At 42.0% G+C, this 23,250-nt stretch overlaps 2 protein-coding genes across 3 annotated transcripts in view; both read left to right on the top strand.

Moving 5' to 3' along the window:
• The window catches only part of sema3fa (sema domain, immunoglobulin domain (Ig), short basic domain, secreted, (semaphorin) 3Fa), a 91,815-nt gene extending 76,222 nt beyond the window's left edge, over positions 1–15,593 (top strand). For both annotated transcript variants that reach the window (XM_072684888.1, XM_072684889.1), the window contains exons 11-19: positions 1,783–1,852; positions 5,247–5,391; positions 6,948–7,170; positions 7,715–7,803; positions 7,930–7,971; positions 9,182–9,339; positions 10,422–10,489; positions 10,578–10,711; positions 11,117–15,593. In XM_072684888.1, the coding sequence (XP_072540989.1) occupies positions 1,783–1,852; positions 5,247–5,391; positions 6,948–7,170; positions 7,715–7,803; positions 7,930–7,971; positions 9,182–9,339; positions 10,422–10,489; positions 10,578–10,711; positions 11,117–11,551 (1,364 nt within the window). In that variant the 3' untranslated portion in view covers positions 11,552–15,593. The remainder of the gene's footprint in view (positions 1–1,782; positions 1,853–5,246; positions 5,392–6,947; positions 7,171–7,714; positions 7,804–7,929; positions 7,972–9,181; positions 9,340–10,421; positions 10,490–10,577; positions 10,712–11,116) is intronic.
• Positions 15,594–18,882: 3,289 nt separating this feature from the next.
• The window catches only part of uba7 (ubiquitin-like modifier activating enzyme 7), an 83,106-nt gene continuing 78,738 nt past the window's right edge, over positions 18,883–23,250 (top strand). The window contains exons 1-3 of the mRNA XM_072684887.1: positions 18,883–19,051; positions 21,350–21,518; positions 22,443–22,577. Of these exons, the coding sequence (XP_072540988.1) occupies positions 19,008–19,051; positions 21,350–21,518; positions 22,443–22,577 (348 nt within the window). The 5' untranslated portion in view covers positions 18,883–19,007. The remainder of the gene's footprint in view (positions 19,052–21,349; positions 21,519–22,442; positions 22,578–23,250) is intronic.

Below are 23,250 nucleotides of genomic sequence, written 5' to 3'. Positions count from 1 at the left end.
CCAGGGAAGAAGAAGACTTTCTGTTAGATTGTGGAGGAACATTGCTGTGAGGATTTGATTATTTTCAGTGACCACGCTAGGTGAATTGGCTGTGCTAAATTACCCCTAGGTGTGAGTGAATGTTTGTGTGTGGTACCCTGAAATGGACTGGCGCCCTATCCAGGGGGTATTCCTGCCTTGCGTCCAATGATCCTAGACAGGCTCCGGGCCCCCCGTGACCCTGACAAGGAAGAAGTGGATAACAATAATCCATGCAAACCTCTATGTGGTCGATAATGGAGGGTGGGCAACTAGTCCAAGGCATTTCGCATGTAGCTAGAGGGTGAGCAGCTGGTCTGTGGCGGGTAACAGGAGAGCCCGACAGTTGACTTTCCATAACTGTCAGGCCGGACAGGTGGGAAGTCATATACTACAAGAGTATCAAGAGTATTAAAAAGGATTTCTTATTTGTTGGAGTAACTGTCTCTACCGACCAAGAAAAGCTTTCTACTAGGTTTTGGAGCAGCATTGCTGTAAGGTTTTGATTGCATCCAGCGACAAGAGCGTTAGTGAGGTCAGGTATTGGATGATCACCACTCAAATTATTCCCAACACTTCAGCTCATCTCAAAAGTACTGGATGGAGCAACAACCATCATTCCAGAGAACACAGTTCTTCCACTGCTCCACAGCAGCTCAATGCTGGGGGGCTTTATACCCCTCTAGCCCACGTCTGGCATTATTAGGCAGCATGGTGCCAACAGGTTCATGTTTATCAACAAAACACATTGGGGATGGTGACCATAGGCTCTTGTGTGGCTACTTGTCCCATTTTACTTAGGGACAAGTAGCCACACAAGAGCCTATGGTCACCATCCCCAATGTGTTTTGTTGGCTGGAGGGGTGAGCACTGGGCTGTGGAGCACTGGGGCTGCATTCTCTGGAGTGATGGAGCTCCATCCAGTGCTGTTGGAGGATCAATTGGGGTGTCAGAACTAATCATCCAACATCAGTATCTGCAGTGCCTGACCTCACTGATTCTCTCCTGTGGTCAAATCCTGGAGTGGAGCCTATGAGAAGAAATGTTGGTTGAGGATGTGTCTACAAACTTTTGGATGTGTGTATCTCTGTCTTGTTTTTTCCTACTCAGGCTCTTCACTTTGTTTCTCATGGTAAATCTCTTACCCCCCCCCCCTCTCTCTCTCCCTGTAATTGTATTGTACAAGGTGTGCTCCTCATAATCATCCTTTTCCATTTTGGCATTTCTCCATCTTTTCCATGGTGACTAGCCTTTTGAGGTTAATTATCTTGTGTGTATGTGCATGTGTAATGTGGCCATGTATTACCCTTTTAATAGGGGCCTAATGTCACGGAGAACACACCTTTTTAACATTGTGGGGACGATTGCTCTGGAAAAATGTCTTTTTTAAATTATTTTATTATTATTATTTTTGGCATTTAAGAATCTAAATACAATAAATACAATTTTCTTTATGTTACAGGTTTGTTCATGTTACAGCTGAAGGCTAAACATTACTCACTAAGAGTCCCCACTAAGTGTGAAATACAAGTTTTGTAAACTTGAAACTACAAGTGTTTGTAGTAGTGAGTGAGAGAGAGAGAGAGAGAGAGAGAATGAGAGAGAGAGAGAGAGAGAATGAGAGACATTAAGTTGGCCTGTAGAAACTTAACCAGAAGTCTTTCTTTGTTCCATTGCACTTTTGTTCCTTGGCTTTTTTCCTACGTAATGTTTGGCACTGAAGAACCGTGCTGCCCTCATGCTGAGCCTCTGTGCTTTTTTTAGGGGATGTATTCATCCAGAAGACTCAGGACACCAAGAACCCTGTCATCTATGGAGTTTTCTCTGTATCTGGGTAAGTTAGCAGCATAGTTTCAGCACACTTACACTATAGTCGTCAGCTGCCTGATCCGTTCCCTGTGTTTGTTCATAGCTGCTGGTGCTGTAGGTTGGACAAGCTTAAGCAACCCTAATGAAGTCAGTGGAAATACCCCACAAAGACTGAGACTGCAGCTCACACCTCGGTTTATATCACAGTGAGACACTTAGAGTGTTTTTACATTCTAGAGAAACTCAATTTGATTATATTATCATGTATCCTCGCCTTGCCTTACACCTCCAGCTAGCGCCCATGATCTTTATATAAACTTAGTATATATTCCTAAAGTGGTACCTGCACCGCACAAGCTCAGTAAACTGGTTTTACTGCGGATGAATGGAAAGGCCAGTGCAGCCAGTGTAAATATACAGGGCAAGTGCTGAGCAGTGAGTGTGTTTGTGTGTGTTGGTTTTCATATATTTATAGACCAAAATGGGCCAAGAAAATGGGTCTATTTTTTTTGGTTGGGGGTAAAGATTAGGTTTAGGCTTAAGCTTAGAAACTCTTAATACATATGGATGTTTGTATATAATGTCTTTAATGTGCATACAGGACGTTTGTATTTGTATATTGTCACTGTCATACAAAAACTCTGAATGAGAACTTTACAGGAGAAGCAAATAACCTAGATAGATGGATGGATGGACGGACAGATGGATGGATGGATGGATAGATGGATAGATGGATGGATGGATGGATGGACGGATGGATGAATGGACGGACAGATGGATGGATGGATGGATGGATGGATGGATGGATGGATAGATGGATAGATGGATAGATGGATGGATGAATGGACGGATGGATGAATGGATGGATAGATGGATGGATGGATGCATGGATGGATAGACGGACAGATGGATGAATGGATGGATAGATAGATGGATGGATGGTTGGATGGACGGATGGATGAATGGACGGACAGATGGATGGATGGATGGATGGATAGACGGACAGATGGATGGATGGATGGATTGATGGATAGACGGACAGATGGATGAATGGATGGATAGATAGATAGATAGATGGATGGATGGTTGGATGGACGGATGGATGAATGGACGGACAGATGGATGGATGGATGGATGGATGGATAGACGGACAGATGGATGGATGGATGGATTGATGGATGGATAGACGGACAGATGGATGGATGGATGGATTGATGGATAGACGGACAGATGGATGGATGGATGGATGGATGGTTGAATAGATAGATAGATAAATGGCCAGCCAATAGGAATATATGGAATTGCTGTAAGTATTGAGATGTGTTTTTTCCTGTGCAGTTTGGATTGGTTGGGATGAAGTTTTAATGTGACTTAAATTCCTATTAATTTGTCTTCTTGTTTAAAAATAGAGTGTCTAGTGGTTCCATATACATATCAGGCAGCAAGCATGAAGTTGATGTTTTGGAAGCAGGAAAAAGGGCAAGCATAGGAATAGGGAGACACTTTGACAAGAACCAAACGATGACGGCTAGACGACTGGGTCAGAACATCTCCAAAACATCTCTAGGGCCAGGGCTAGTGCGGTTTTTGTGGTATGCAGTGGTCAGAACCTTCCAAAAGTGCTCCTAGAAAGGACAGCTGGTGAACTGGCGACAGGGTCATGGGCACCTAAGGCTCATTGATGCTCATGGAGGCCCCACCCACCTCACAACTTACAGAACTTGTATAGGATCTTGTAAAGGATCAGTCTTGGTGCCAGATACCACAGCAGGACACCTTGTGTGCAACTATTAGTGCTAATGTTATGCCTGATTTGTGTCCTATTTCAGACTCTGATCCTGGTAATCATTCAGATGTAACAGTCTTAGTGACGGCCACTCAGGGTACTTGATAAAGGGGCTAATAATGCAGATGCTCTAAATGTACATGAGACTCTCTCATTAGCTCAAATAGGGCTCCTCCTAAGGCTCTGTAAAGCTTGTCCAACCCTGCAACAGCTGCTACCGAAGTTTTTGGAGTTTGGATAATTTAATAGACTTCTAAATAGCGCTGCTCATTGATCAGACTTATCAGATGATCTGTGCTGTGAGTGTGCCTCTCCTATCCTGGCTGCGTTCAGCCACAGAATGACAGATTTAATGCAGCTGAACACGGTTCTCAATGTACTGGTACTTGGCAGACTGCACAGGCAGTGGAAGCCGTCTCGCCTGTCAGTGAGAGAATGAGAGATGTGATAGTTCTGAATGTTATGCTGCAGCAATCAGACTAATAAACGACATCTGAATTTATGGAAACCATCCATCCATTGCCGCTGAGGCCTCGGAAAGGAGCCGTGGACGTTTTAGACACGGTTCTCATGCCAGGCGGCCAGTGTAAATATACAGGGCCAGTGCTGGAGAGAGGGTGTGTTTGTGTGTGTTGGTTTTCATACATTCATAGGACAAAATCCAGACACAAATGGGAATAACCAAGAAAATGGGCCTTGTTTTTTATTTATTTATTTATTTTAATTGGAGCCTAAGATTAGATGACTCTTAATAGATATAGCTGCTTGTATTTAATGCATGTAAAATTTATAGTACATACTATATATAATTATTTTATATATTATTGATATATGATATATTATATATCAATAATATATATAATATATACATATTATATATGATTAATTATTAATAATATAGGTATTTGTATTTGTATAATGCAAAAATGTAGTACCTCCGAATGGGAACTTTACAGAGGAAGGAAAAATCCTTGTTAAGTCAATGTAAAAAAAACTTTATTCTAAGTCATTTTGAGGCATTTCTATTGGTGCTTTTGTCACGAAATCTGCACGCAATATACAGAACAACTGCTAGATTCAGATTATGTCAAAAAAAGTGTGAAAAACACAAAGTTTTTGTGTGACAGCTGTGATATGTATATTTATATATGTAAATGAAATGATATGTAAAGTCCTGACAGTGTATGAAAAACTAAAACGTGTGTGTGAGTGAGTGTCAGTGGACTAGTTTCAGGCTCCTCTGTAGGTTTTAGATTAGAATCGGCCAAGCCTTCAGGCTCCATCTAAGCTTTTTAAACCCAAAGGCACACAGCTCCATGCTAATGAGAAAGGCGCTTTCTTTCTCCTGGAGGGCAAGAGTGCTTTCACTGCTCGCTTTGTCTCTCTCTCTCTCTCCCTCTCTCTCGCGCTCCGTTCCTCCTTTATCTTCTGTGTGGTAATGTGTACCTTTGTGCATTCGCGTGGGCGAGAGGGGAAGACCATAAAAGAAGGCATTTATGTGTGTGTGTGTGTATGTGTGTGTAAGTGAGGGTGTTGTATATGTGCTTAATAGTTCAATGCATCGTTGCATCTGCAATGAATCATCCCTATCTACTCTCTCTCTCTTTTTCTCGCTCACTCTCTCTCTCTTTAGGTCAGTGTTCAAAGGTTCAGCCATATGTGTGTATTCCATGGCGGATGTGCGGATGGTCTTCAACGGCCCCTTCGCTCACAAAGAAGGCCCGAACTACCAGTGGATTCCTTACCAGGGCAAAATCCCTTACCCTCGGCCCGGAACAGTGAGTGTCATGTAGATAGCGGAGAGCAGATCGTTGTCTTAGGCTCCTTACACTCTCAAAATCAGAGGCTTTACCAGGATACTTTTAACCCTTCGCAAGTAAGTTCTGGATATCTGTAAGCCTGCCCAGAGTGAGTTCTTGCGGCCGAACAATGTGAGAACTGTGCAGAAACAATCAGCTCAGGAATCCTGTGAATTTTCTTATCATAACTGACTGATATAAAAATGTTAAAATAGAGTAAACGCCTTAAAATATCATTGTAAAAATATAAATAACACAAACTGTTGACCGTATGCTTATCTCACAGCATGTAGTTGAAGTTCCACCTTAAAATAGCTATGCAGTTACATTCTGCCTCCTGTAGCTTCTGCGCCATTTAAGGTGGAACGCAAAATTCCAATAAGAAGCTGGCGAATAACTCCGGCCTCATTGGTGCAGCCATGTTCGTTTGCAGTGTCAGAAATTGCCAAATTGCAGAATATTTGTCACACTGATGTGATGTGGTTCAATATCCAGAGGCACGGACAGCAAAGTGGAATATTTTCATGCTGGTTAACCCCTTAACGCAGAAAGGCTTATTCCACTTAACTACAGGGACTTCTGTACAACTGGTGAGGCTATTCTTTGGTAATAGACGTTAAGCAACTAACGAGGGCACTGAGTTTGGGGCAGCAGTGTGTGGCCGGTATGACTGACAAGCTTATGTGGGTGTAAACAGATTACAGGTGTTGCAGACACACTGTTTGCTTGGGAAGCAGATAGATTAGATGAACTAGTTGCGTCACATCCGAAGCTGGACCTTCTGCGCTGATCATACACTGGCAGGTGAAGTGAATCTTCTCACTGCTGGTAAGCAGTGGTCAGTATCTACCCAAAGTGCTCAAAAGAAGACAACCCATGAATCAGCGACAGGGTCATGGGTGCCCAAGGCTCGTAGATGTCTCACAGAGGCCCCACCTCACAACCTACAGGACTTAAACTTATCTGCTGCCTGAGGTCTTAGTGCTAGATACCACATCACACCTTTAGAGGTCCTGTGGAGCCTTGTAGAGTCTTGTGGAGGTGGGCTGTTTTGGCGGCACAAGAGGGACCAACTCAGTATTAGTCAGGTGGTTTTAATGTTATGGCTGATTGGTGTACATTCCAATCACATTGTTTGGACCACACCAACCATAGCCCTACTGTGGCAATCCCACTGGTGGGTTCGTACTTGCGAAAGGCTTTATGGCAATGTTCAGGCTTTGCATCAGTGGCAGTTCTAGCTTGTATAGAGCCCCGAACCCACTTCATGGGGGGGCTTTTTATTAGGGCTGTCTTTGATTGTAAAGATGCTGGATGTAAATGCAAGACCTTTACCTTGTTAAAACTAAACAACTAAAACTAAAGCAAGAAGCACAGACCAAAACACATGTGTCCAGACCTCCAGCTCCTAAATATTAGCAAAGAAAAGATCAATGAAGATCATCGTTATACCTGTGAATGCATCGTCAGCTCATCTGCTCTAACGGACCACGGCTCACATGCTCACACTGTAGTCTTTCTTCCCTCTACCTCAGTGTCCAGGAGGGACTTTCACCCCCAACATGAAATCCACTAAAGATTACCCAGACGAGGTGATTAACTTCATGAGGAATCACCCCACCATGTACAACGCTGTATATCCAGTGCATAAGCGCCCCCTGGTGGTGCGCACCAACGTCGACTATGAGTTCACCACCATCACTGTGGACCAGGTGGCTGCTGCAGATGGCAACTATGAGGTGCTTTTCTTAGGAACAGGTAAGACTATTAGACACATACACTTTCCATTAAGGGTAGAACCTTGTTTTATGATTGATACTTTTTTTTTATTTAGTAAAAAATAAATAAATATCAACAAACATAAAAGCTCATCATAATCTACTGAATGTTCAGATGTTTTCTTCATCATTGATATGTAATAAGTAACTTGTAGTGTCAAGTAAATGTCACCTAATAAGGGCCTTCAGAGGTATTCATTAGAGCCAGATCTGTTAGATCTGACCTTTTCAGGTAGATCTCCAGGGCCATTATTGTGCTCACCTGCAATATGCTATAAAATCCTACATTATATAATAACATTTTCACAATCACTGAAATACACGATCAGATTTGAACCATACAGATAGATACTCAGATACTTAGAAGATACTCCGATTTTAGTAAATCTTGAACAGCCATGCTGTGCTTTCCTGATCTTCTGGTTAAACTGTGACGTGTTGAGGGTCACAAGAAGCAGCACCTCTCTCTGTGGGTTGGTTTTCCTTCTGTGTTCGATCCTCACCCTGGCTCTGCTCGTTCACAGATAGAGGTACAGTACAGAAGGTCATTGTTCTGCCTCGGGATGACCTACAGACTGAAGAGCTGGTTCTGGAGGAGGTGGAGGTATTTAGAGTGAGTAATCCCATCTACTATCTCTCTATATATATATATATATCTCCATTTATCTAATAATTGTGACTATTATGATAATGATGATTATGCAGTAATTATTATTATTATTATTATTTCATCTTGTAGGTTCCAACACCCATAACCACAATGAAGATTTCCCCAAAAAGAGTAAGAACTTCACCTTCTGTTGTTCAAATATGTACAATGTAATATGTACTAGTTTGGCAAACAATTGAATGTATAGTTTTACACCTTACCTCAAATGCAGTCAATCAGCCAAGGCATGTTTGATGTCTGAAGTTTGCTTCTTTAGTTTAGCACTGGAGCTACATGGCTTATCTAATAATTGAAGCCTATGTACATTTACATTTATGAAGCTCTACATTTAGCTGAAGTTCTTATCCAGAGCAACTAATACAGAGTCGGGCCAATGCAGTGTTAGGAGTCCTGCCCCAGGACTCTTATTGGTGTAGCTCAGCATAGTGACCCAGACCGGGAATCGAACCCCAGTCTTCCAAAAGGTGTGGTAGCTCACTGGCAGGTAGTGGGGTTATCTATTGCACCACACCAACCACAACAGATTAGCAAGCTAAGCAACTGCATCACATACCTTCTCTGAGGCTGTTTATTTCCTGTAGTCTTTTGTTCTTGACCCCTGAGTCAGAATCCACAGAAGCGAGGCTATTTGAGATCAACAGTGATCGACACAGTTTGAGGCAAATGTGTGATAATTTCGGAATACGGTTAGAGCTGTGCTAATTAAAGCAACATTATGTAGGAATTTGCCCTAAAATAGCAGATTTAGGATCATGCTGATGCTCCATTGACTGGAACAGGGAGAACGGTGTCTCTGTCATTCCCACTATGGTACTGTGGTGGAACTGCAGGAGGAGAACCTCTCTACAGAACTGCTGTGTAACGCTGCAGTATAACCTGAGTTATATTAGAGTAAAATCCTGTAGTATTACTCCACCGCCTCAGTCCACATGCTTCTCTACCTTCAGATGCTGCTTCTGGAGCTCTCAGCTTGTGTACAGCTGTCCATAAGGGGGGGCGCTCATAGGGCAATTTATGTTTACAGCAGTGGAGAAAAAGGGAATTACACTCCCCAGCTATAGGGGACACCAATACACCAATAAGAGTCCCTGGGCGAGACTCCTAACTCTACATTCTCCAATCTGTGTTACATGATTCAAATTATAGGTACCTCTGGATTACAGCGTCCACCAATTCCTGTATATTTAGAGACATGCATTAGCCAAATTTAAAGAAGCGATTAATTTTGGGAGACTAAAGGGAAGGCCCATTGTGTAAATGACCCCTTTAGTCCAATTTAGTCCTAAAGGGAAGTAACAGGTGTATGTATTGACCTCTTCAGCAACAGCTGTACGTGAGTTCAGCTGTGGGGGTGACTCACCTGGCACTGCACAGATGTGATGTTTATGGTGAAGCGTGTGCAGACTGCTGCCTTGCCCGGGACCCCTACTGCGCCTGGGATGGCAAGTCCTGCTCCCGGTACTCTGCCAACCAGAAAAGGTGAGGGATGTGTGTGAGTGTGTATGTTTGTGTATGTATGCGACCCATACCAAAATCTGATATATGGCAATATATCACATTTCAAATATATGTCATACCGTTTATTAAAATATATGAAATTTTCTTATATCAGCTTATAGTTATAGTACAGTATAGTCCCATTGTGAAATATATTTGACATATATGGCAACTTATTTTAAGGCTGTCCATTTTCAAATATGAAACATATACACTATATGGACAAAAGTATTGGGACACACCTCGTAATCACTGGATTCAGGTGTTTCATTTAGTCCCACTGCCACAGGTGAATAGAATCAAGCACCTAGCCCTGCAGTCTGCCTTTCTTCCACACATCAGTGAAAGAATGGGAGGTTCTGAAGAGCTCACTGAACTCCAGCGTGGTTCTGTATGTAATAGGAGACACCGCTGCAACAACAACAAGTCAGCTGGTAAAATTTTATAATTTCCTTCCTCCTAGATCTTCCTCCATCCGCTGTGAGTGGTATTATTATTAAACAGTGGAAGGAACCACAGAGAGCAGCTCAGCCATTGAGTGTGGGACCACGTAAAGTTACAGAGGAGGGTCAGGGCCGAGTGCTGAGCTCAGAGCAGAGTGCAGAAAAGTCTCCAACTGACTCAATAACTGCAGAGCTCCAGACCTGCTGCTGCTGTTAGAGCTGCAAAGGGGGCCGACTACATATTAATGCCTATGGGTTTAGAATAGGATGTAATAAAAGCTCCTTTAGGTGTAATGTGTATGTGTCCCAATACTTTTGTCCACATAGTGTATTATGTTTCCATTGGTAATTCCCATTCCTTGGTTAATTCATTCATCTTCCAATACCAACTCCAGCAGTCACACACACACTTCCCTTCGAAAATACACTGGGCACATTTCCTTGCAAGATTTTTGTCATTTTCAAGGTTAATTAACAAGGTTAATTAAAAACATTGTTAACAGATGATGAATGAATGTTAGCCATGGTAGATGTTTTAGACAGCTCTTCCTAAAAGCCATCAAGCGCCATACTTTGAGATTGTGAAACAATTAATGTGTGTGTGTGTGGTCTGTTCCCCAGGCGCAGCCGAAGGCAGGATGTGAAGTACGGTAACCCCATTAGACAATGCAGAGGCTATAACTCTAATGGTAAGCAGTGGATCAAATGCATCATGGTGTAAAAATAATCGTGATCAGTTTGATTATAATGAACGCTGCTGTTTTATCTCCTCTACAGCCAACAAGAACACTCTGGAGTCTGTGCAGTACGGTGTGGAGGGAAGCACAGCTTTCCTGGAGTGCCAGGCCAGGTCTCCTCATGTGTCAATCAAATGGCACTTCCAGAAGGAAAACAGTGATAGAAGAAGAGAGGTTTGTAGCTGTCTGTCTGTCTGCCTGTCTATATATATGTCTGTCTGTATATGTATCTATCTATCTATCTATCTATCTATCTATCTATCTATCTATCTATCTATCCAGCTGTCTGTGTACCTATGTATCTGTCTATCTATCTATCTATCTATGTATCTATCTATCTATCTATCTATCTATCTATCTATCTATCTATCTGTCTGTCTGTCTGTCTATCTGTCTGTCTGTCTGTCTGTCTGTATGTCTGTCTGTCTGTCTATCTATCTATCTATCTATCTATCTATCTATCCAGTTGTCCTTCTATCTATCTATTATGTAAATGTGGATATACTCAACAGACTCAACAAATTTGGTTTAACAAATGCTGTATTGTAATATTTCATAAGCCTCTACCTCTACTTTCAGATCCGCTCGGACGGCCGCGTCGTGCGCACGGACCAGGGCCTCCTCCTGCGCTCCCTGCAGATGTCGGACGCCGGCAGCTACCAGTGCACGTCCACCGAGAAGAACTTCAAGCACACGCTCATCAAGCTGCAGCTGGTGGTGCTGTCGGCCCGCACCGTCAACAGCATCCAGGCGGAGACCTCCATTCCTGTCCCTTTGGGCCCCTTGCAGGCCAGCGCGTGGACGCCCAGCGCCGAGCAGTACAAAGACCTGCTGACCATCCTGAGCCAGCCTGAGATGGGCCTCATCAACCAGTACTGCCAGGACTACTGGCAGCTGGGCGACGACCCGGCCGCCAGCGTCCACCGGAAGAAAGACTCCAAGGAGCTGAAGGAGCAGCGCAAGCCGCGCAACAGGAGACACCACGAGGGTCAGCGGAGCATGCCGGAGACATGAGGAGGACACCTGCTCTCCAAACAACATACACACACATACACATGTACACACACACATATGCACACATAAACAAGCACATACACAGCACACACTTCCTTTCACCACAAGATCTGAGACAAGCTATGGTCAAAAAAGCCCAGTGTAACGTGGCCAAGGGACTAAACGGACACATTAGAGCAGCACGTGGTGAGAATAGGCAGTATTTATTGTAGGTTGTACATAGTTAGACTCTGTGGATATCTTTGTACTGAGAGCACAAACAAGAAAAAAGCATTTTTTTGTGTATAGATCCTTCTGTGCAAATATTTTGTCATTATTGTTATTCTTCTTATAGTATATTTATTATAGTGCTATTGTCATATCGAACTGTGTGATTGTATTTTGAGGGATGGCAGAAGCTCGCTTTCATGCTGAATACACTGAGCATGCAAAACATGGTGGGCATCTACCTGTAGGTGCTCCGAGGAACACTAGTTTGAGAGCATGGTTGTACTGTGACGTTAACTGAGTGTCTTGTACTTTGCATTGGTCACTCTCCATTCGTCTTTTCTGGTTGGACCACAGACTTCATATGTGCACACACAATCACACACAGCTTTTCTAGTTTCTGTAGAGAAATATTGGCAATAGAATAGGACTCACCCACCATTCCTAATGCCAGGCTTGGGCTAGAGGGGTTGAGGAGCTGTGGAGCAGTGAAAGAACTGTGGAATGATGGTGCTGCTCCATCCAGTACTTTTGGGACGAGTTGAAGAGTTGGGGGTGTTGCTCTTGTTGCTGAATGCAATCAAATCCTCACAGCAATGCTCTTCCAAAATCTAGTAGAAAGCCTTCTTCCCTGAACAGTAGAGACAGTTACTCCAACAAAAGCAGGATAAGCTTTTTAACAGCCTTGATTTTGGAAGAAACAGTGAATGAGCAGGTGTCCCAATACTTTTGCCCACATAGTGGTAAGCAGTTCAACTTTAAAAGAAGTTGAATTTATTATTATATTTTTCATTTTAGGCCATTTTATTGGTCCATTTGTCATCATATTTGTCACACAATGTAAAGAGCAGCTCACGTTTTTGAAGGACGCAACTGAAGTGAACCCCCAACTGCTCCCCGGGCTCCACAGCCAGTTGGCTGCCCGTTGCTCTGGGCCAGTGATGGAATATCTCAACGCTCATATCTAGGCTCAGATTGACCTACTGACCCTAACTATATTAAGAAATTTTTAGAAGGTTCCTTAAAGAACCATCTAGAAGAGATTTTCCTAGTATATGAAGAGCCATTTCTACATTCAGATTCGCTGAGTGGGCAGGTTCGATACAGAAGCACTGCCACTGCCTAAGGAACCCTTGAAGAACCTTCCTTTTTTAGGGGTCCATGAAATGTAGAGATCAATAATGGAGGAGACCAATCAGTTCTTACAACCATGACCTCAAACTAAAGATATCGCAGCTCCGTACGGTGGCCGGTCAGGTAGCCAGCCCTGCTGTTTCGTACGCTCTGTGTATCACCACCATCCAGACCAGCAGTGATTCAGCAGTTTTAAAAGGCAGCAGCCTCGACGGACACTTCGACTGCTGGTGGTGTTTTGTGCGAGGAGCTCCGCTCTTTGAAGACGTGCTTGAGGACTGAAGACGTGTTTGCTCGTTTGGACGATGCCATGTACAGTTTCAATGAACCTTATCCAAATATCCAGAGCAGTTCAGCATTCGATATGCTCGTTTGTAACGGTCTTGATCTTCCATATGTCGATGATGTGTGTACAATTCGAGTCTTCTGTCAGCCATTTTGGTTAAATCTAAATCCAGTAGGAACTCCCAGATTGAAAGCGCATCTGCATCCTGACGTTTGCACAGCAAAACCTTTCCGTGTTGAATGAACTGCAGTGGTGTTAATTAATGAATTCCTACACTCTCGACCGAGCTCTTACAGCTCTTTTTATAATATTACCCCAGGGTAACACCATCACCGGGCCTTGTTCACCACCTGTTCTTAGGAAGACATTTCTTCGTAAAACCAGCTTACGTGGTTTTCCACAAGAATCCTGACATTCACCAGTGTTTTCTTATTTGGGATTCGTTCAGTTAAATGAACTGTCCATTCTATCAGCTCCACTGACCATACAGGAGCACTGTGTAGTTCTATAAGTCCAGACTGTCGCCATCTGCTTCTCTGCAGACTTTATTATCAGCCTCCTTTCACCCTGCTTTTCAATGGTCAGGGCCCCACAGGACTGACCACCCCAGAGCAGACTGTAGTATTTTTTGGGTGATGGGTCATTCTCAGCACTGCAGTGACACTGATTGACATGGTGTAGTGTGTGTTGTGCTGGTGGTACGAGTGGATCTGTGGTGATCAGTCTTTTGGAGGCCTGGGGGCTAATAACTTAATAACAAGTATGCAGAGAAATGGATGGACTACAGTCTGGAATTATTGATAGATAAAGTGGTACTGTATGGTCCTGTATGGTCAGTGGAGCTGATATAATGGGCTGAGTTCATTCCAAGCAGGGGTGGTGATAATATTCTGATGACTGTTATGAAAAAAAAACTTGCATAGTCAGTGGATTTAGTGGTGAATGGAAGCAGGCGTCTGAAGAATCGAATGCAACAGAATAGTTGATGTTTGAGACGTTGACTATAAATATGACCATAGTTGTCTAATAGACCCCATTTAACACCACTGTAAAGAACTTAGAGTCTGTAAGGCCCTGTTCCCACCTGGCATTAGCATGTGTCTCGGGTAATCCAATCTTAAATTATTGCCAAAATGCGAAGCCGTTCACACCTGGTATTTTTAACATGTGTCCTGCGATCGGATTTGTCACATCATTTCCTCTGGAGGAGGAGAGGAGGGGCATGGCACACATTAATTACGAATTCATTGAGATGAATGGCCCCAGCCATGAGTATCGCATCGCCTTCATCCATTAGTTAGTGTGTTATTGTAGCATGCTAGGCTAACTCATGCTATTACATATTTTCCAGCTGGGGAAGGTACATGGTTGATGTGGGCGGAGCTGTGCTTTGCTGACGGGGACCCATCAAGACACTTCGGCGCTGTTCACACTACAAGAATAACGTGGCAGCGGCCACTTATGATCGGATCACCCAGGTCGCATGTTAATGCCAGGTCTGAACAGGGCCTAGGCCTCCCAACCCAACTCTGAATGACCCTGAAATCAGTGTAACTCTGAGCACTGTGGACGCTGTACATGTTCATTCAACTCTGTAGAAGTAAATGTGGATTTTGCTGTGTAGTTTACCAAGTTATCTGTAAATAGTACATCCTAATATTGCACGCACAAGCCTACACAATGCATCGGATAGCCGACCTGGACTGGCCTCGCCCGCCAGCGCGGCTCGATACCTCGCCTTTTTTTATTATCCCAAATAAAAGTGTAGTCCAAACTAGCATACTGAAAGAGTATGCCCTATAGTCACACCTTTATCTCAGAACATGCAGAGGAAGCACTTTCAACCACCTTATTTGGTCGTCTAAACTGTCATCCAGCTAAAACTAAGCAGAGCTTTGGGAGGATAGTTTCGAATTTTCTTTATTTTTCTTCTTTCTTTTTTTTTTTTTGTTGCATGAAGTGTATTTGTACTGTACAGGTATATTAGTCCAGCCCCCTCTACCCCTCCCCTCGGATATGTTGCTGTGTAGATGTTTCTGGATGGTCTTTTTATGTGAGAATGACTTTATGTGAAAATACCACTACAAAAGGGACAGGGAGACTGAACTTAAAGGACTATTTCAAGCACAAGACAAGATGTTACGAAAGTCGACGAACTTCCACGTCTCTCTCGCCTCTCTTGTGTACTTGTTTGGAACATGGTAAAGCAGGCTGCTTCAAATGACTGTTGTACAAATCTTTGGGTTCTTTATTTGTAATACATTATACATCACTGTGGTTTGTCCTTCCCATTTTGTCTTTTTTTAATATCTCTTGTGAGTAAAGAAAAAAAAACAATTGGAATTAGATGTATTTCAAAGTTAATGTTCTCGTACTGACTTTAATGCGTTTAATTTTTTCTTTCTTTCTTTGTTTCCTCCATCGTTGTTGTTGACTAATTAAAATTCTATATTTTATAACATCTTTGATGGAACCCACATTCATATTTCTATATCATCAACAGCAGCAAGCTATGATTTTAAACAGTGGAAAAGGTTCACAGTCTTTAAACTGATCTGCCAAAACAATAAAACCACCTGCCTAGTGTTGTGTATTAAGCAAAACAGCTCTGATCCATCAAGGCATGGACTCTACAGGACCTCGGAAGGTGCTCTGTGGTACCTGGCACCAGTTCAATTCAAATCCATTCAGATTTATTTCTATAGCGCTTTTCACAAGGAATGTTGATACAGGTGCGAGCCTCTTTTGAGCAAGTCATGGGCTTCTTCAGATCGAGAGGAAGAAACCTTGAGAGGAACCAAGACTCAAAATGGGAAGCCATCCTCCTCTGGTCCATGCCGGATAGTAGAACAAATGACAAAAAGAATATAAATGGACAAAAAATGAAAAAAATTAATTATGAGTTTTGGCAAATGTGACCATAAAGCAATAAATTATGAGAATGTGGGTGAGAGAGAGAAAGAGAGAGAATAGAAAGGAAGGGAAAACAATGGGGTTAAGAAGAGTGCAGCAAATAGGGGGGGTTTAAGTGGGACAAGGCCGATCCAGAGGGTAGGCACAAAGGGATTTTGTGTAAATAGACTGGTGTATTGTCCAGTACACTGGTGGATTATCCAAGAAATGTAAGCATTGGATCCTTCAAGTCCTGTAAGTTGTGGGGTGGATCGCAACTGTGGCCTCAATGAGCCTTGGGTGTCCATGATCCCTTACTTATGGTCCTTCCTTGGGGAACTTTTGCATACCGACACCACAAAAGACCTGCCTGTTGTTTCTGGAGATGTTCTGATCCAGTTGTTTAGCCATCACAGTTTGGTTCTTGTTGAAGTGTCTCAGAGTCTTACACTTGCCCATTTTCCTGCTTCAACACCTCCATCACCTTCAAGAACTCACTGTTCATTTGCTGCCTGGTAGATCTACCGCTTGACAGATGCAATTTTGGAAATAATCAATGTCATTCACTTCACCTGGTTCTTTGAGCAATGCCATAGAAGAGCTACGTTTCCCACTGTTCTCTAAAGATGTGACTCTGAAGTTACAGTTTTATATTGGGTCAAGAAGGGTCAATAGGGTCATTGCCCAGGGGTTACTAGTGATTACTAGTTTTGACAGGAAAAGCTGCAGGTGGTCATTTTTGCAGTACACCTGAATGTTCGTGGTAGGGGCCGAGTGCAGGCAGAGCCAATGTGGAACCATCATGAACTTCCTTCTACAGGTAATACTGAGTTACACAGTAGGTGTCTGTGTTAAAAAAAAAAAAAAAAGCTGAAGGTACGACCTTCACACCATCTCTGCACTCAGCTTCTGGTGGCTGCTCACGAGTGTTTTCTCAGTTTGCAGCGCCCTCTTGTGGTTGAGCCTAAGAAATGCACAGATATGTGAACTACAAACTACTCTAAATACACTATTCACGTTTATAAGCAGTAAATTCTGAACTAATTGTACTGATTAGGGCACAGGGGAATAGGAATGTGTAAGCAGGTGGGCTACAAAAGCTAAAAACTTTCTTCCTATCAGGATATGCTGTGTTTCTTTTGGGTTTTTTTTTAGATTTGTTTCAGGCCAATGTCATGTGATCATAAATGAAAAAATATATTCTAGAAAAGAGGTATTCTTAATCAATACAGGGTCAGAGTCATGAGCTCATGAGTCCATAAGATAGTGTATAGATATAAATAGTCATAAGATCATATATTGAAGCCACAAGATAATAATAAATTGAGGTCAATAGTTACAATATGTGAATATTGATATATGGGATAAAAAAATCCAGATAATATATGGAGGCTAAGAAATAATATATTAATGTCACAAAAGAATATATTGAGGCCATCAGACAATTTATTGACGCCACAAAACAATACATTGAGAACATTAGATCATGTATTGAGACCTCAAAATAAAATCAGGCCACATGATAATATATTAAAGCCACAGAATAATATAATAAGGCCACGAGATAAAATATTGAGGCCATGAGAGCATATATTGAAGCCAATATATATAATAAGCTAATATAATAAATTGAGGTCAATAGTTAAAATATAAATATATTTGATAGAATATCAAGTTAATACATGAAGGCTAAGAAATAATATGTTTATGATACAAACACATTACCATTAGACCATTAGATCATATATTGAGGCCACAAAATAATACATTAAGGCCATGAGATAATCCTACAAGATGACAAATTGAGGTTAATAGTTAAATTACTGATATTACAATATTGATATATGGGATCACATATTAAGATAATACATGAAGGTTAAGGAATAATATATTTATGTCACAAAATATTAATATATTGAGACCATTAGATCATCTATTCAGGCCACAAAACAATACATTGAGACCATTAGATCATATATTGAGGCCACAAAATAATATATTAAGACCACAAGATAATAGACAGAGGCCATGAGATCATATATTGAAGCCACAAGATTTGAGCCAAATTGAGGTCAATAATTAAAATATGTCTATTAAAATGTGGATATATGTGATAAAATATCAAGATAATACACAAAGGCTAAGAAATAATATAATATTTACACAAAATAATACACTGAGGCCATTAGATCATGTATTGACACCACAAAATAATATATGAAGGCCACAAGATAATAGACTGAGGCCATGAGATAATAGTCTGAGGCCATTAGAGCATATATTGAAGCCACAAGATGACAAATTGAGGTCAATATTTAAAATATTGATATTACAATAATGATAAATGGGATACAATATCAAGCTAATACATGAAGGCTAAGAAATAATATAATATTTACACAAAAGAATACACTGAGGCCATTAGATCATGTATTGACACCACAAAATAATATATGAAGGCCACAAGGTAATATATTAAGGCCATGAGGTCATATATTGAAGCCAATAGTTAAAATATTGATGTCATAATATTGATATATTGGGGCCACAAGATAACTCACTCATCTTGTTGCCTCTATATATTATATTGTGGCCTCAATATATTATCTTGTGGCCCCGCCTTAAAACATCTACCTCAATATTGCTGACTTTGGGCATTTTTTTGGGTGGCTGTTTAATGACCTTCCTAGTGCACTACTTAGGGAAGGAGGCATTCGAGACTAGCCCTAAATATGTAGCTACAGAGGTAGAGGGGGGTCTATTTAGGGCTTCCTCCCTTCGAAACGAAAGTGAAAGTCGTCCTTCCTCCATTCAGAGTGAAAGCAGGGGGACAGGGCAGCTCTGAGGACGAGCTGGACAAGAGCTGGCTGCAGTTAAAGCCAAGACCAGAAGACTGGAAGTGATCTATTCAGCTGTCAGTCTCTCAGGGTTGGAGTCATGGCACATGCTGACATCGACGAGGGCTTATATTCCAGGCAGCTGTGAGTATTACTGAAGAAGACACCTGCATTGCAGGGCTAAGCTAGATAGCACGTAGTATCCAGCTAAACAGCCCTCCTTCAACAAAGGTAGGGGGTAAATAGTTCCATGTAGTCAGTTCCGTGCCCTGATATTTTTGTACTGATACACTGGAGAAAATAATCCACTTTTAATTAATTTAATTAATAAAATTAATCAATTTTAAGTTTTAATTAAACTCTGCAGTGCAGTTCCTAATTTACTGCTGTAAACACACAGGCTTTACCATTTCCTTAACACCAAACATAGAATTACATTAAAACAATTTACTAACTATTAGATTGACTAATGTTTACTGCATTTCTACAAGAAATTCATTGCTTGAATAATTTTATTATTATATATTTTATTATTATTTCATTTCTGCTCTATTCTGCCACCTTGTGGAGCTCCTAAAGTAACGCAGTGGCAGTTTTCAACAAAGTAAGTTTCTATGCGGCCTCGAAATGATACATAAAGGCCACCGTATGTCCAAATGTTTGTGGACACCCCTTCACCCCTTTTAAGTTGTGCCCAAATGTACATACACACACACACACACACTCTCTCTCAAACAGGTTGTCTAGTTTCTGTGGAGAAGCACTGCCAATAGAATAATACTCTCTGGAGTGAAAAGAAAACATGAAGCTATTGGCTTCTATTGGCTCCATGCTGCCTAATGCCAGGAGTGGGATAGCCAAAGGGGTATAAAGCCCCCCAGCGTTGAGCTGTGGAGCAGTGGACGAACTGTCTTCTCCGGAATGATGGTTGGTGCTCCATCCAATACTATTAAGATGAGTTGGGGGAGAGGTGGAGTGGTGATCTTTCATCATACTCATCAAATGCTTGTGTCTGCTGAATGCTATCAAATCCTCACAGCAATGCTCCTCCAAAATCTAGTGGAACGCCTTCTTTCCTGGGCAGTAGAGGCAGTTACTCCAACAGAAGCAGGATAAGCTCTATTGAATAGCCTTCATTTCAGAAGAAACAGAGAAAGAGTAGGTGTCCCAATACTTTTGTCCATAGAGTGCATCTGTATGATATATTAAGGTCAGGACCTCAGTATATCATTGTGTGTCCTACATATATTGTTTTGTGGATGCTAGAAATGTAATTAGTAGCTTTAATATATTATCAAGTGGCCACGCCTTATTAAATAGAACCACCAAGTCACCTAATGGGGCTCCGTAGGTAGTACTTTACTTTTACTTGAGATTTTTAATTGAAGTAATATTCACTTAAAGAAGGGTTTAGGGCACTTTATAGGCCACCTCTGTACACCTCTGATTTTTAAAAATGCAGAATAATTAAGTGGTTCTGATATAAACAAAGTCTGTCAAAAGCAAAGCCACAAAAAAGTGAAAGTGAAAGCGTCCGTATATTTATTACTTCACTAACAGGGTGGAGTTGAGGACGCTGATCCTTCTTTTTAATCATGACAGATTAGCAGAATCATTTTAAAGATCCCTTTATTATTAATTCTAAATGGTTTTGGCCACTTTCTAGACCAATAGAGGTGAGGTGCAGTGCACTGTGCAGTCTAAAATAACATCCAGGTATCCAAGGATGTGACATTGTATATGTCCACACTATATATTCGTGGACACCCTTTGTAAGGACTCTCTGGAGCAGACAAACATGCCCCTTTTGGCACCATGCTGCCATAAAGCCCCCCAGCATGGGGCTGTGAAGCAGTGGAGGAACTGTGTTCTCTGGAATGATGGTTGGTGCTCCATCCAATACTTTTGAGATGAGTTGGGGAGTTGAGAATGAGGTGATCATCCAACATACTGACCTCTCTAACACTGTTGTAACACTATTGTCGCCAAATGCTATCAAATCCTCACAGGAATTCTCTAAAATCTAGTAGAAAGCTTTCTTCCCTGGACAGTAGAGATTAACCCTTTTTATACCCTTGATTTTGGAAGAAACAATCAATAAGCAGGTGTCCCAATACTTTTGTCCAGACAGTATGCATGACAAAGTGGCCTGGAAAGCAGTTGGGGGTTAGGTGCCGTGCTCAAAAGCACTTCAGTCGTGTCCTGTCGGTTCAGGGGGTCGAGCCTGTCCTGCTAGTGGCTCAGTATGCTGCTAAATGCCACGGAGTGTTGAACTTACTCCAAGATCTGTCAGATCAGTCCACAGATAAAACTCACACAGACTGAAAGTGGTTAATTCGGCCTCTGTCATCAGCGTTGGTGTTTTCTCTGTTTGAAAGGAAAGCCTGACTGGTTTGTGGTCAGCTGAAATGGGTAACTTGGTTTCCTTGCTTATTCACTCAGGTACGTGCTGGGACACGATGCAATGCGAAGCATGGGGAAAGCGAATGTCCTCATCAGTGGAATGAGGGGCCTGGGTGTGGAGGTGGCCAAAAATGTCATTCTGGCTGGAGTTGGCTCGGTCACCATCCAAGACCAGGGGTCAGCAGAATGGGCAGATCTGTCCTCTCAGGTAATCTTAAAACGAGATGGTCACCTAAAGCAGCAGTTTTACCCTAAAACAGCAGCTTCAGAATCATGCTGATGCTCCACTGACTGTAATATGAGGAGAACGGCGTCTCTGTCATTGCCACTCCAGGAAACACTGCTATGGTACTATGGAACTATGGTGGAGCCGCTCGAGACCTCTCTCTCCAGAACTGCCCTATTATTAGTAACATCCTGTAATCCATATCAGTGTAACATCCTGTAATATTACTCTACCACCTCAGTCCACATGCTTCTCTACCTTCAGCTTGTCAACAAATGCATGTGTACAGCTGTCCAGCATGAATTGTATTTACAGCAGTGGTGTAAATTACACATCCTAAGTGTAGGGGGAGCCCATAATTAAGCTGATTGCTGAAAAACTCGAATCAAGTGTGCAATGGTTTAGTGATTTATGCAGTTTGCAACTTAATAGAGAGGTCGAAAAGTCTTTACTTGTTAGCTACGCTTGTTAGCATCATAGCAAACCTAAGCAAAACACCAAACATATCGGCTTCATTTGACATTTGAAATTGTTTGTGCTGGACTTTATAAAATAGACTTTATCTACAGGCATTTTCACCCTTTTTGCTGTTCCAAACCTGGCTAGAGCGCCCCCTACTGGTGTAAATTCAGGTCTGCTACGTCTGTAACTCTCGTTACGTTTATCACGTAGTGGCACACGGAGACCGCCCGAATGTTGACTTTCAGTGGAAGCAGAAAAGCCACCTGGTGTATTTCTACGCCACCTCACTACTGACCCTCTAACATGCTGAAAGTGCTGCGAGAGTGGGGGGGCCTGCTGATATTAGGGGTGGATTTACTCCTCAAGAGCAGGAAAGCACTTGTGTACAAAGTATGAGCCATATTTCTTTAAAGTTCTTAAAGTTTTCCTCTGTCCTTCTCGTAGTTTTACCTGAGGGACACTGACGTGGGTCAGAACCGGGCCCTTTGTTCTGAGAAACACCTCGCCCGCTTAAATAGCCATGTTCGAGTGTCTGCCTCCACTGAAGCTCTAAATCAGGACTTTTTGAGAAACATCCAGGTAAACATGAGCTCTTTTCTTATTTATTCTTCACCAGGTAGTTCCACCTTTACTTTCCACAGAGGTTTTCCTTTCCTAGAACCTGCATTTCTGAAAAGCTCCTTTCTTGTGAAGTCTATATTGTACTATAGTACTTTGAAAAGGCACTTTTAGGGACCTGTCAAAAAAGCTCACCATCACCAGCTGCTTATCTAATCGATAAGTGTTTATTTCCCAAGTAAAACACTGATATTAGAATAAACACTAATAATATCACTCCTACAGAAAGCTGTGGTGGTTCTCCATCACTGTGTTCATCGTTAGAACATCTCCAAAGTTCTCCTCTCTCATGGAGTCTAGTGTTATTTAGAGTTCTCCTCAGATCAACACCTGGTTTGGTGGTAAATCAGGGCTTAATGATGGTAAATCAGGTGAGCTGCTGCTGATGATGATGATGATGATGGAGTTGAACACATCCTCCACGCTGTGCTGGCTGGACTGGGGGGCATCCAGGAGAAACCTGGAGGAACCGAGCTCTGTTCTTCAGACTAGCTCACCAACAAGATCTCACTACTTTCTTCAGAATGAGAAGCTCTTGTTTCTCCTTTTACTGGATTTATTTATGTTCACCTGCATCTGTTCTGATGAGATCTGGATCTTAATGTCTGACAGCACTCTGTAAGATGGATTCTGT

Source organism: Salminus brasiliensis, chromosome 7 (genome assembly GCF_030463535.1).
Source record: "Salminus brasiliensis chromosome 7, fSalBra1.hap2, whole genome shotgun sequence".
In the NCBI taxonomy this organism is placed as follows: Eukaryota; Metazoa; Chordata; class Actinopteri; order Characiformes; family Bryconidae; genus Salminus; species Salminus brasiliensis.
This window is presented reverse-complemented; position numbering and strand designations above follow the sequence as displayed.